Source organism: Pelodiscus sinensis, chromosome 3, assembly GCF_052426305.1.
Source record: "Pelodiscus sinensis isolate ZL-2025 chromosome 3, ASM5242630v1, whole genome shotgun sequence".
Lineage (NCBI taxonomy): Eukaryota > Metazoa > Chordata > Testudines > Trionychidae > Pelodiscus > Pelodiscus sinensis.
Genome location: NC_143054.1, coordinates 149,971,841 through 149,986,671, shown reverse-complemented (window position 1 = coordinate 149,986,671; position 14,831 = coordinate 149,971,841). Strand labels below are relative to the sequence as shown.

At 46.7% G+C, this 14,831-nt stretch overlaps 1 protein-coding gene across 1 annotated transcript in view; it reads right to left on the bottom strand.

The window, feature by feature from the left end:
- Nucleotides 1–5,593: 5,593 nt before the first annotated feature.
- FLVCR1 (FLVCR choline and heme transporter 1) overlaps nucleotides 5,594–14,831 on the bottom strand; it is a 38,617-nt gene continuing 29,379 nt past the window's right edge. Inside the window, exons 9-10 of the mRNA XM_025186396.3 lie at nucleotides 8,292–8,359; nucleotides 5,594–6,897 (exon numbers count right to left, since the gene is read on the bottom strand). Of these exons, the coding sequence (XP_025042181.3) occupies nucleotides 6,823–6,897; nucleotides 8,292–8,359 (143 nt within the window). The 3' untranslated portion in view covers nucleotides 5,594–6,822. The remainder of the gene's footprint in view (nucleotides 6,898–8,291; nucleotides 8,360–14,831) is intronic.

The following is a 14,831-nucleotide window of genomic DNA, read 5'->3' as shown; positions in this document are numbered from 1 at the left end:
TGCCAAGCAATTTGGCTGAAGATAAAACAGAGGGGAAAAGCAGGGCTAGAACATTTTATGGTAATGAACTGAATGCTGGAAGGAATGAGTCTAACCTCTTATAAACACGGGAGGACATGCTAGCACTTGTAAGAGCTGAGGGAGAAATCTCGCTCCCCTGGGGTACAGAGCCCCCAGAAGGGTTCGAAGCCGGAGGTCAAATCAAATCAGTGAGGCAGGAGAGAAACCTAGAAAGGAAAACTTTATTATGCATGCATTCAGGCTGGCAGCAGAGCAATAGCAGTCAGCCCTGAGTTACAGGTTTTTGGATCCTTTATACAGAATGCTTAGACAGTTCAGTCGTTGATTGTTTTTCTTTAACATATCAAAGTCTCAGCAGAAGTACTCTGAGACTTCTGTTCACACCAGGAGTGCTAGAAGTAAGTTTTACAAAACAAAGGCACATGAGAATGTGGAGTGAGTAGTCTTACAAGGCAAACTGTGACAAAGATAAGCGTATACATGATAATTTGTGACAGACTAGGAGTATCCATGAATTTGAGATAGGCATTTGTAAGGGTCTTTGATTAGAGTTTAGATGATTCCACTCTGATACAGGGAGAGAGGTCTGGAAAACTTTTAACCCTTACAGCAGTTTTCTTTTAGAGAGTTTTGATTTCCTCCAGTGTCCCCCCTTAGACACAATTGGAGTTATTTGATTTTCCCCACAGAGCAGATGGGTGGGTGGAGGGTGGGAAGAGAATCAATTCATTTAAATTTTCTTGCTAGGTATTAGTATTGGTCATGTACTGCCAAAGGTCATCCTTCCTGGCCTGCTGAGGTAGCGCATAGTGTGTTGCAAATGTGTGAAGGGAAGACCAGGTGGCTGCCCTGCAAATTTCTGTGATCGGTACCTGGGCACCGAAGGCCACCGAGGACGCCTGCGCCCTGGTGGAGTGTGCCTTCACCCTGGGTGGGGTTTTACCAGCCAGGTGATAGCATTCTGTGATGCATTGCACCACCCATCTTGATAGCCTTTGCTTGGAAATAGGTGACCCTTTGACCCTGTCCCCGAATGCAATAAACAACTGTTGTGATTTATGGAATGGTCCGGTCCTATCAATGTACAACGCCAGCACCCGCTTGGCGTCCAGGGAGTGCAGAACCCGCTCCTTAGAGGAGGCGTGGGGTTTTGGGAAAAACACCGGGAGATAAATCTCCTGGGACAGGTGGAATGGTGACACCACCTTCGGGAGGAAGGCTGGATGAGGCCGTAGCCTTACATTGTTATTGGAAAAAACAAGGTAGGGCGGGTCTATAGTTAGCACCCTTAGTTCCGACACCCTTCGAGCCTATGTAATGGCCACGATAAAGGCAACCTTCAATGAAAGGTGGTTCAAAGGGAGGTAGCATAAGCCTGTGGAGGATCACGTTAAGGTCCCAGGCGGGAAGCGGGGCCCTCACCGAGGGGTACAGATTTTCCAGGCCAGTAAGAAACCGTTTAACCACCGAGTTAGAAAAAAGGGAGACTCCTGCCATTCCGACATGGAAGGTGGAGAGAGATGCCACATGGACTTTGATAGAAGAGAAAGATAGGTCACTAGACCGAAGCTGGAAAAGGTAGTCAAGAATAGTTGGAATAGGAGCCGAGGACGGGTGTACTCCTCTCGGGGACGCCCAAGATGAGAAGCGCCGCCATTTGGCAGCATACGACCGTCTAGTAGAGGGCTTCCTGCTACTGAGGAGAACCATCTGAACCTCTTGGGAACATTCCCTTTCAGGTTGGTTCAACCACGGATAAACCATGCCGTTAGGTGGAGAGATCGGAGATCCGGATGAACCATGATCCCCTCGCCCCAGGGTTGAGTTAGCAGATCCCGGACTGGAGGGAGTACTATTGGGTCCTGGACAAACATGTCCACCAGGATGGGGAACCAGAACTGTCTGGGCCACCTGGGGGCTATGAGAATGATCGAGGACTGAAATGTCCTCGCCCTGGTCAATACCCTGGAAATTAGGGGAAACGGGGGAAAGGCATAGAGAATGCCCTCTGGCCACACAGTTGTCAGGGCATCCCCCAGGGAATATTTCCCTAGTCCCAGTAGGGAACAGTAGTTCCTGCACTTGGCATTGCTTGCCGAGGTGAACAGGTCTAGGCGGGGATAACCCCACCTGTGGAAAACCTGGCGGAGAGCAGAGTCCTTGAGGGTCCACTCATGGGCTCCAAAGGATCTGCTCAGCGTGTCCGCTAGCAGGTTTTTGCACCCCAGGAGGTATTCTGCTTGAGGTGTGATACCGTGCATGACACACAAATGCCAAAGTTGCAGGGCCTCTTTGCAGAGGGGAGTTGATCGCGCCCCACCCTGCTTGTTGAGGTAAAAGACCGCCGCTGTGTTGTCCATACGAACCAGGATTGAGCGGTGGGCGAGCCTTGGCAGGAAGGCTTTACAGGCTCGCCTCACCACCCGCAATTCCCGGACGTTTATGTGTAGGGCTCGCTCGGAGGGGGACCAAAGGCCTTGAGTTCTGTCGCCCCAGGTGCGCTCCCCAGCCCAAGTCGGACACATCGGTAACCAGCGTCAGGGAGGGGGGAGGGGTATTGAAAGGGACCCCACTGCATACCACAGGTTCCTGGGTCCACCATAGGAGGGAGTCCAGAATTACTTTGGGCACCGTAATTATCGAGTCCCAAAGACCCCTGGACTGGCTGAAGGCCTTCGCCAACCACTCCTGCATGGGTCTCATCTGCAATGTGGCATGGCGGGCCGTGTACGTACACGCCGCCATATGGCCTAGGAGCCTGGAGCAGACCCGAGGGGTTGTTATAGGGGACCGAGGTAGCCCCGAGATCAGCTCCACTATGGAGAGGAACCTGCTCTTGGGCAGGAACACCCTTGCCACCCTCGAATCGAGGAGGGCTCCCACAAATTCTATCTGTTGCGAGGGAGTCAGGAATGACTTCTCAACATTTATCAAGAGTCCTAACCTTAGGAAAAGGGCTCGTGTGAGTGCCACGTGAGCTTCTACCTGCCCGTACGAGCAACCTCGGATCAGCCAGTTGTCGAGGTACGGAAACACATGCACCCCTTGTTTGCGGAGATATGCAGCAACCACTGCCATGCATTTCGTGAATACCCTCGGTGCCGTACATAAACCAAAAGGGAGCACCGTAAACTGAAAATGGTATTGGCCCACCATAAACCTGAGGAACCTCCTGTGGCTGGGTCTGATTGCCATGTGGAAGTACGCGTCCTTGAGGTCGAGAGTCGCTTACCAGTCTTCTAATTGTAGCACTGGGATGACCGATGCCAGGGTCACCATTCTGAACTTGTTTTACTACCGCCTTGTTTAGATCTCGGAGGTCCAAGATGGGGTGGACCCCTCCCTTCGCCCACATCTTGACTACTATGTATAGATGTGGTCACCTCATCTCAAAAAAGATATATTGGCACCGGAAAAGGTTCAGAAAAGGGCAACAAAAATCATTAGAGGTTTGGAATGGGTCCCATATGATGAGAGAGATTAAAGAGACTTGGACTTTTCAGCTTAGAAAAGAGGAGACTAAGGAGAGTTATGGTATAGGTCTACAAAATCATGATTGCATGGAAAAAACTAGAGTGGAGAACAAAAGGGAGGACCCTCACAATTTAAAAGGGAGAAAAAAATGTACCTCCTGTCAACTGTAATACCAGTGCTAATGAAGCTGATTGGGCTGAAAGTACCCCATAATTAGTTTTTGACATCAATTGGTCATTGAATGTAAGGAAAGCAGCCGCCCAAGCTACAGGAAAGTGTCTAATGTGCATATTACGGTCAATGCTGCACTCTCTCTCTGTTGCTGGCTTGTGAAATTCATTTGTAGAAGAATGGCTATTTTTAAACCAATTAATGAGTGCCCACGCAGGTTACAATGTTCCACTACAGGTTTCTGTGTGCTACCACTTCTAATATCTGATGTGTGTCCATTTTGACCAATGTACATGGCAGAGGGGCATTGCTAGCACTTAATGGCATTATCTCACATTAGAGCATGGGTTCCCAAATTGGGGGGCGTATCCCCTTGGGGGGCATGAAGAAATTCTGCGGGGGGCAAGGTCACCCAGGCGCACACACCCCTGTCAAGTTTTGCTGCTATTTTTTTGGGAGGGGGGCATGAGGGTTTCTCAAAAATCAAAAAGGGGGCACAATGCTGAAAAGTTTGGGAACCACTGGATTAGAGGATGTGCAGTTGTATGAGCCTCTGATGTTGTGGCTTATGTGATTAGGTCCTAGGATGGTGTCGCTTGTATATAGATGTGTAGATAGAGTTGGCATTGGGGTTTCTTGCAGGGGTATGTTCCTGGTGAGAAAGAACACTTCTTCCCAAGTATAGGGGCATGAATGGAGCAGGCTCTCTTGCCTACTCCCAGCTAGGGATGTTAAATATCGCTTAACTGAATAGTCGATTAACCTCATGAATTCTCATCAGTTACTAGACTATTCTATACTGCCCAGGAAGCCCCTGTCAGGGGGAGGGAGGAGGGCGCTGAGTTCCCAAAGGTGGCACAAGCAAGAACTGAGCCAGGCTGCCTTTTCTGCAGAACTGCTACTTAGCCAGTTGGTCCCCAGCCTGTAACAATGCTTGGGATTTTTCCATCCCAAGTGCAGGACTCTACATTCATCCTTGCTGAACCTCATCAGATTTCTTTTGGCCCAATCTTCCAATTTGTCTAAGTCACTCTGGACCCTATCTCTGCCCTCCAGCGTATCGACCTCTACCCCAGCTTAGTGTCATCCGCAAACATGCTGAGGGTGCAATCCATCCCCTCATTCAGGTCATTAATAAAGATGTTGAACAAAACTGGTCTCGGAACCGAACCTTGGGCACTCGGCTAGAAACCGACCGCCATCCTGACATCGAGCCGTTGATCACTACCCGCTTGGGCCTGACCTTCCAGTCAGCTTTCTATCCATCTTACCGTCCATTTATCCAATCCACATTCCCTTAACTTGCTAGCAAGAATATTGTGGGAGGCCGTATCAAAAGCCTTTCTAAAGTCAACGTATATATCACTTCCACTGACTTCACCAATACTGAGATGGATCTGAGCACTACCCGCTTCCTCTGCACTTGAGCCCTGGCTACCTTACAAGGGTTCCCATTCAGGAAAATCACCTTGCTAGTAGGCATCTAAGTCTCCCAATGCAACATATTGTGAGCCTAGGCAACTAACTCAGGGGCTGTTAATTCCACTGTGTAGCAGGTCACCTAGGAGTTAGGTGCCCTTTGCTATTTATGATTAATATTATGTCTTCAACATGTAAGTATTCAATACATTTCACAGAAAAGGTGCGGGCAAAAGCGGCAAGTCACAGGAAGTTAAACAATGTAGCTTTTGTTACATCAATACGTACGTACGAGAGCACAATGAAGGGTGCTGAAAAGTGACGTCCAAGGGAATTGTAGTGTGAGTTCCCCTTCCAGCTGTTGTGAATTAGTGCACACAGATCACAGCAACATCTGCCCCTCTGTAAATCGAGACAGATGAGCCAAACCAGAGTAGTGCTATGAGCCCGTGCACCATGTCACAGGGCCACTCTGTTTGGGGGCACAATCAAATATCTTTTACAACCATTTCCAAGATTTCACAGACTTTATTCAAATTCAGGATTTCCAGGATCACCATGACAAAAATCACAACATTATTTATGATGCAGTGTACAAATAGCAGATGTTCCAACAGAAGCAGCGGAACACTCCCCTTTCACAATTTGTTTAAAGCCACACAGACTGAAGGACAAACATGTTTTACTTCTCATCGAGTTGTTTGCCAAATGCATGATAAATTCAAACACTTAACTAGAGACTATCATGACAGTTCATGATGCAAAGACATATGGAAAGGGTGAAAGACATTTTCTGTTAAGTCAGCAAATACATAGAGGAGGTGTTCACACGTGTGCAATGGAACTTCCCCAACAATGTAAGACAAAACAGATATAACTTCGGCTCTTTTTTACAATGTTCAGCGGTCAAGGCACAATGTTTTTGTAAACATGTATTCATCTCACATCAGCCATCTAAAGTAACATTCAGAGTATTTTATGGAGCTACACCATGTCAAAATACTCTACTGCCTATTACTGCTTTACCTTTAACAGAGTTTCAAATATTCAGTAGATCAATAATAAGTATCTCCTGTGATGAATTTATGCAGAAAGTGTTTCCTCTTGCCTGTGTGGTGGGACCAAAATGTTTCATATACTATGGTTTTCCCTGGCAATAAAAGCTTCAGATTTCATTCTGACACATTTATACCTGGAATTGTATTTTGTTCTTTGTATTGTGCTAAAGACAGAATCCCTCAGACAGAAGGATTAGTTTAAAATGTTCAACATATTTATATTAAAAATACTGTTAAAATATCAATCCCTTTTAGCTGTGTGTCTGCCCAGTCCATCTCTTCCTTGTGTTGAATTGTGCATTAGGAAAGTGTGACTTTGGGCAAATGAATTAACCAAATAAATGTACTGAATTCATTTAATCCTGACTGGCCATTTGTTACAATATTTACATTTTGAAATGAGTATTTCTTTACCATAAGATTCTGAGCATGCACTGCTTCCAAGAGAGTGAACAGCATTCAAAAAAACCTTTACTAATAAGAATAAAAAATTTGAAAACTGCCAAGATAAATATTCAATAAAGTTAAAACCGTTTATGCCTCAGGCAAAATAAATTGTGCAATACTGTATGACAATATTGTGACAAAATTCTTACACACATAATTCCAGTGATTATACTAATCAGTGCAATCAGTGTTACACAGAACGTGTGTATTTCTAGGGTATTTTCCTTCTGCCTCATATGGCTGATTCTGATTGTTTTTTGAACACAGTATTATTCTTTTCTTGTTCTGTAGGACTGTCAACTGGTACCTGCAGAAAGAATTAGGGGATTAAGTACTTATACACATGAAGTTGTCCTTGTTTTCAGTTTGTTTGGCTACAATGAGACTAAATCACTAAGTTGTACAATTCATATAGTCAGATGACATTACGGTTTAAAGAAACTAGATTTGGTGAATAATTAATCTGTTAGAGGTTAATAGAAAGGCATATGAGACAGATTCCCTTCCTCCTCCAATTTACAATTCAAAATTATATGGAATCAAGATTTCCTATAAATTATGTAACTTTCCCATCTACATTACAGAGGGAGTACAGACATGGATCTTACTGAGATTAGATTCAGTTCATCCCCACTGTATTTAAATACAATAGAGGAGGATCTTGAAAATAAGGAAATCCTGCTGAAACTTGGAGGTACATGTGCATTACCTAACGTAGGCAGAAAACTGTGTGATAGATGCAGTTACAGTACAACTCCACAAAGGATCTTCGTTTCCTTGAAGGTCAAGAAAACTACAGGATGGAAAGATTTCAGTTGTTTACCCTCATTTAAACAACCAGTGATTATGTAATATATTGCAAAGCTAACAGCTATGGATACACATCTTGTGATCTAAAGCAATGCTCATTGCTCAACTTCCCCTCACTTCAAAAGGAACCAAAGGATACACAAAAACAGGACTGAACAAATTCAACATGGCATGAAACTCTACCATGCCTTTCTTTCATACACACATGGACCGCATTAAAAGGAAGACCACTTTTTCACTGAAATGCCAAATGTACTGCATGTACTTCTAAGTTAATACTTTAAAAATTTACTTGCAGTAAACAATGTATGTTTTGATACAGCTAAAGAGTTAAACTGCAGCAAGAAAGAGGCCAATTCCTGCTATTAAGAACAAAGGAAAATCTGAAGGTATAGGCACTGTCCAATGTTTTAACAGATATACACTTGGGGTACGTCTAGACTACAGGCTTTTGTTGACAGAAGCTTTGTCGACAGATACTGTCAACAAAGCTTTGTCGACATGACAGCGTAGATGCAAAGGACAGTGTAGATGCAGAACTCTGTCGACAAAAGGCGTTATTCCTCATAGAATGAGGTTTACCGCCGTCGACAAAACTGCCGAGTTCTGTCGACATTCTGTTGACAGAACTCGGCGGTAGCGTAGATGCAGGTATAGTTTTGTTGACAAAAGTCCACTTTTGTCGACAGAACCCTGTAGTCTAGACACACCCATAGTGGTTACAGGGAGAAATAATCAAATAACTGAGAACTGGCCCTACAATGTATCAGTTGCTCTAGCTGAATTAGGAAGCCAGCACATATTGACTTTTGATATTAAATGCTCATGCAATTACCAGTCAAATATTTAAGGGCAATAAAACAACCAAAACAGAAAAGATTAATTACTTACAGCTTTAATGTCTGTGTTCAGAATCCCTGAATTTATATTTTGTCTCCGCAAATCTGATTTGATTAAGGCTGAAACAAAGAAAGCATAAACTCATAACTTTCCCATAATGAGGCCATTCTAGGAGACTGACTGTACACCTATGACACAGATGTGGCAGCTACTTACAACTTGTTCAAAAGACATTTCTTTATTTGTACTCTGACTTATTCACCTACCCATATCTTCACGAATTTTAAACATGTGAGAAGTCACTTAACAGTTTTTACATATGCAATTTTCTTAGCAGCATTAAGGTAGGATAAGGAATGTTGACATTTTTGGTACACATGTACAACTGTTTACATGTGTTCCAGAAAGTAAGTCTCAGGTGTAAATTTGTGAAACAAACAGTAATTTCTTTAGTCTGAGAATATTAGAGCTGCTTGAGATTAAATCTTTTCAGGCTATTTGCATGTCTCTAAAAATCCCCTCAGAAGGCCCTCAGAATAGACTTATGCACAGAACCTCTTATATAAAAGAGCATAACATATGGTTACTTACCTTGTAACTGTTGTTCTTTGAGATGTGTTGCTTATGTCCATTCCATGTAGGTATGCATGAGTTCTGGAAGCTTTTTACCCTTAGCAGTTCCAGTTGGGCCAGCTGGGAGGCCCTCTGGAGTGGTGCATATATCAGTGCATATATACCCCTGCTGGGCCCTCCATCCCCTCAGTTCCTTCTTGCCGGAGAAGTTCCAATGATGGGGCGGTGAGCGGGATTTGGAATGGACATGAGCAACACATCTCAAAGAACGAGAGTTATGAGGCAAGTAACCATTTTTTCTTCAAGTGCTTGCTTATGTCCATTCCATGAAACTGACTCCCAAGCTGTACCTACCGGGGGGGATGGGACCTATGAGGATATGGACTAGGGATGTGAAGGACTAGTCTACTATGCGATAAGCAAATGCTTATCAGATAGTCGACTAGTCACTCCCCCCCGCTGTCTCTATCAGATAGAGGCAGCAAGGGGGATGGAATAGAAGGGCGTACATCAAAGCAGCAGCGCCACATGGAGCCCGGGGTCAGCTGCTTTGTGCGGTGCTGCTGCTTTGAAATGCCTCGGGAAGCCTGGTGTTGGGCTCCTCGTGGCATTTCAAAGCGACAGCGCTGCATGGAGCCCAGGGTCAGTGGGGGAGTCCCCAGCTGACCCTGGGTTTTGGCACTTTCACCTTTGAAGACTTCAGAGCGAAGGTGCCCTATCAACTAATGAAATAGTCACTGCAAAAATGCATGGACTATTCAATTAGTCAATTACCAGATACTTCACATCCTTAATATGGACTGTAACTTAGCCCTGCCAAGGGCTGTCTTTTCCCTGGCCTGATGCGCTTTCGCAGAGTGGCTGGTAAAGGTATGAATGGACAACCAGGGAGCCACCCTGCAAATATCCAGGATGGGTACCTGCGCCAAGAAAGCTGTGGACGAGGCTTGGGGCCCTGGTAAAATAGGGGTGATTGGAAGGACAGGCTTTCCCCCCAGGTCATAATATGCTCTAATACATGCGGTGATGAAGATAAGCACTGTGCCAAAACTGGTAGGCCCTTCATCCTGCCTGACCTAAACAGATCCAGGTGGGGAGTTTCCCAGTTGCAGAAGAGCTCTTGGCCCACATCCTCTCTGAGGAACCATTCATGAGCTCTGAATGACCTGCTGAGTCGATCTGCTAGAGCACTGCAGGTTCCTGGAAGGTAAGTGGCCTCCAAACGGATCCCCTGCAGAGATCCCATAGGGTTCACGCCTCCCGACACAGGGGAGAGGAACAAGCTCCACCCTGTCAGTTAATATAAAACATCGATGACAGTGTTCATCAGGACTGACACACACTTGCCCCTCAAGTGAGGCAGGAACACCTGGCAAGCCAGTTCCTTGCCATCATCAATGGCAACACTCAAAGGCCGAGGGTAAGGTCCCACATGGCTGCGAACCTGAAGCTCGGGAGGGATGTTATTCCTGTCGTGGCATTGAGTCTCGCCCCCACAAACTCTATAGTCTATGTTAGAACAAGAGTGGACTTTTCCTCGTTCAACATGAGGCCCAGAATAGTGAACGTGTGCCATACCAGCTCTATGTGCTGCAGTACTTGTTGCTGTGAGTAGACCCTGATAAGCCAGTCACTGTAGTAGGGGAACACCTGTGCACCCTCCTCCTTAGAAAGGCAGCCACTACCACCATGCATTTTGTGAATACACCTGGAGCAGCAGAGAAGCCAAAGGGGAGGACTGTGAATTTATAGCGGTCCCCTCTGACAGAAGTGAAGGAACCACCTGTGATGAGGAATGATGGAAATAGGCATCCTTTAAATCAAGGGCAGCATACTAGTCCCCTAGATTGAGGGAGTGGATAATAGAAGCCAACGTAACCATCCTGAACCTCGTCTTTTGATGAAGGTGTTGAGCCCTCTGAGATCCAGAAGAGGGTGAAGACCCGCTTTGGACGTTGGGATTAAAAAATGTCGGGAGAAAACCCTTTCCCTCGAAACTCAGATGGAACCTGCTCCACCACTCCTAACAGCAGGAGTGAAGCTACCTCCTCTCGAAGAAGGTGCTTAAGAGAGGGGTCCCTGAAGAGGGACTAGGAAGGTGGGGAGTTAAGAAACAGGATAGAATATCTTACTTCCACCATGACAAGGACCCACCGGTCTGATGTGATACTACTCCATGCATAATGGAAGTAGGATAGGCGATCTAGATTTGGGGCTGTCACTCTTTCCTCAGGTGCATCTTCAAAACCCTGACCTAGGCCCTAGGTTTTGTTTGAGGGGCCTGCTCCCTGGTCTGAGGCCAAATGGGACCTCCTTCTGTTGGGCATGCCATTATTGTCCCGGTTCCTCCTCCTACTATTGTCCTATCTAGGACCCTGCTGACAGGTGCATTGCAGAGGCCTAGGGTTTGGTGGGCCTCTTCGAGGGGCCGGAATGTGTGTGCCCCAGGACTTCAGGATTGGTGATCTGGACCTCTCGCACAATGCCCGAAACCTGGAGCCATGAGCTCTGCTCCATCATGATGCCCATGGCCATAGATCTAGCAGCCAAATGAGCAGCATCCAATACAGCATAGAGGGCAGTGTGGGAGACAATCATAGTTCCCACTAAGCTGCATGCCTGTGAGGACACACACAAAAAATTCTCCCCCTATCCAGCTCCTCTGGAGATCTGTGCAGCAGGCAGCTGCTCCAGTGGGTGGGGCTGGCTGAGATAGCATTGTGAGGGAGCTATTGGGGTGGGGGGCAGGGACCTACCACGGCTACATGGCAGTGTGTGGGAAGGGAAGGCCTACTCTGGTGGCCGGGGCCTGTTCAGACCGCTGGGGCTGGGAATGAGACCTGCTGCCTGGTATGGGAGAGTGGGGGGTATCTGCTCTGGCGGCTGGGAATACGACCTGCTACATGGCGGGGGGGGGGGGGGGGGGAAGGGGAGAGAAGAGAGAGAGCAGGGGAAGCTGCTCCAGCAGCCAGGAACATGTGCGTGTTATTAACTTTGGTGCCATGGTGGCACACATCCAAACGAGCGCACATGACATCAATTTTGGTGCACAAGCCAAAATTCACTCCTCTCGTGGTTGGAAGACACTGGAGACAATCCTCCCCTCCTCCACCTGAGCCTTAAACTCCATGGGAGCTCCTCCTTAAATTTGTCTATTGTCACTCAGGAGTTGTGAGTATCTGCTGAGCATGGCCTGTTGATTAGTGATCCTCAGATAAAGTCCTGCAGTGGCATAGGCCTTATGGCCCAACAAGTTGAGCTTTTTAGGCTCCTTACTCTTCCGAGTGGGCCCTGGCTGCTCTTGCCTCTACCTGCCATCAACAGCCTGACCACTAGGGACCAGGGAGGCAGGTGCACAAAGAGGTGCTTATTCCCAGACTGTGGCACATAGTATCTCCTCTTGACCCCTTTATATGTAGGTGGAATGGAGGCAGGGATCTGACAGAGGGCTTTGGGTATTTTAGCCACAGTCTTGTTCCAAGGCAGGGCAACACTTGCAGGCGCATCTGCTGTTAAAATGTCCACCATAGGGTCAGAGTCCTCTACTACCTCCTCCACCTGAACCCAAAGGTTTTGAGCCAGTCTTTTCAGTAGCTCCCGGGGGGTTCTTATGTCCATGATGGGCATTGCTGGCAATGGATCAGCAAGAGCCTCATCAGGAGAGGAAGATGAACAGACTCTAGGTGGCAACTGCTCCTTGCTCTGAGAAATCTCCTGGACCAGAGGAGCCACTACTGCAGTGGAGGAAGCCTCCCTTGCTCCTTATTGGGGCTACCCAACTCTCCAAGGCAGGAGACCTGGATAGTGGAGTGGCTAACAGAGTGCCCCTAGAGTATGAGTAGACTGACCCTGTCCTGGATGTAACCTGGCCCCGGGCTTGATGGTAGGCCTATAGAGTCCAAAATGGCCACTGGACCGGATGTGCCATGGCTATCGGTTTACCCCAGTGCTGGACCAGTGGTGCTGGTGGCCGCATATGCTGGTGAGAGGGACCTGGTACCGGTGACCAACATGGTGCCAGAGGGCCCTGATCCACACAGGTTGGCACCGAGCAGGACAGTGCCGAAACCAAACCAACGACCAGTTGAGACAGTGATGGTGCCGGAGTCAGTGCCAATAGTGTCTATCGCTGCAGGGAAGTTAGTGGGCCCCTAGCCAATGAATGCTTCGGTGCCAGCTACCTCTTCTTGTGAGCCCACACACGGTAGTTCTGCCTGCGGAGTGCTGGACCCAGCAATGACGTGAGCTCAATTAGGTCTCAAGTCATGTCAAAAATATCCAGCATCAATGGCTCACAGACAGGTCCTGGACCTCTGGACTACTAGCTCACATAGAGCTCGACTACTGCCTAGATCAGTGTTTCCCAAATGGTGTTCCGCGAAACCCTGGGGTTTTGCGAAGTGAAAATAAGGGTTCCGTGAGAAAATTCCATTACAGTAACATTTTATGTTTAAAAAAAATTAATATTTAATCATTTATGAATTTTATTGAAAACAAAGTATTTGTGTTTGCCATGGTAAAATGTCCCTGAGTAATGCCAGCTTAGCCAGAGAGTGGGGATGATGATGTCACTACTCAGCGCTGTGTGCACAGTGAGTCAGTGATGCGATCACCTGTTATATACCATACATTATGCATATTAATTTGAGCTTTATTTTTTGTACACATTAAGTGTGATTTTTGTTTTTAAATATGTGCAATTAAACTAAATGTTGATCTCATGAACTTGTTTAGCATTTGTTTATTATTATCCTGATTTTTGTGGCCTGCTTTTTCAGCTCCATATATATATATATATATATATATATATATATATATATATATATATAAGACTGTCATTAGGGGTTCTGCAAAATTCTTTCAAGTTTAAAAGGGTTCCGTGGCCAAAAAAAATTGGGAAACACTGGCCAATATAGTGCAGGAGCAACCTCATGCTTTGGCGAGGACAAAGCCGTAGAGTGTCCCCCCACGGATGCACCCAGTGCTCCCATCAGGATGGATACCTACCTCTCCATGGCTTCTTTGAAGACTTCGGTACCAGGGACTGGACCAGTACTGCATTGCTGAAGAGCAGCTAGATGCTGCTGAACACCTTGGGGTCACCTCAGATTCGCGCACTAACGCTGGTGTGCTGCGAACAGCTGGTGTTGAGCTGGTGCCAGGGGCTGCAGCCCTGACTCCCATCAGCAGGAGTTTAAGCCTAGAATTCCTCTCTCATTTCATTCTAGGCTTGAACACTGCAAATCTTACAGATGTCTGTTAGGTGTCCTTCCCCCAGACACTTCAGGCCACCAGCAGTATGGGTGTGTTGATATAGTGGTGCCACTCCAGGGCCCCCCCCAGCTGGCCCAATGGGCCCTGTTAAAAAGCTTCCGGAACTCATGCACACGCCTACATGGAATGGACATTAGCAAGCATTCGAAGAAGAACAGTTTGATTTCTAGAGGAAAGCATCTACTACCATGCCTCAGGCACTTCTCCCATGTTCCCTCTGTGCGCGCTATGAACAGGGATTTCTTACTAAACATCAAGCCACCCAATGGCAAATAAAAGCACATGGGTGAGACAGTATTCCAGGGATCACTCTCAGGTAAGATTCCTGCAGATCAGTTACTCCCTTCAAAGCAACATTCTTTGACATTCAAATGCATTAAATTACTTGTGTGCTCTAGTGAACCAAGCATGGGCCCAAGATCAAAAACTTCCACACACTAACCATGAATTTGACGTTTTGTGGTACGCTGTGCAAGTCACTTTATCTGAGGCACAGGAAACCTCCTGTCTATATAACAAGAGTAATCCATTTCAGTTTGTGTGCACCACATTATAGAAGTACAGTAAAACTCCGGTGGTCCGGCATCCAGTGGTCTGGTACGCCTGATGGTCCAGCACCAACTGCAACCCGGAATGCTCCGGCAGCTGCTTCAAGTTGTTAGTGTAATTGATTAACTGCGGCTGGATCCACAGCCAAGAGGCTCTCAATCTACTTTTCCTCTCTACTGCCTGGAGGAGGGGGGG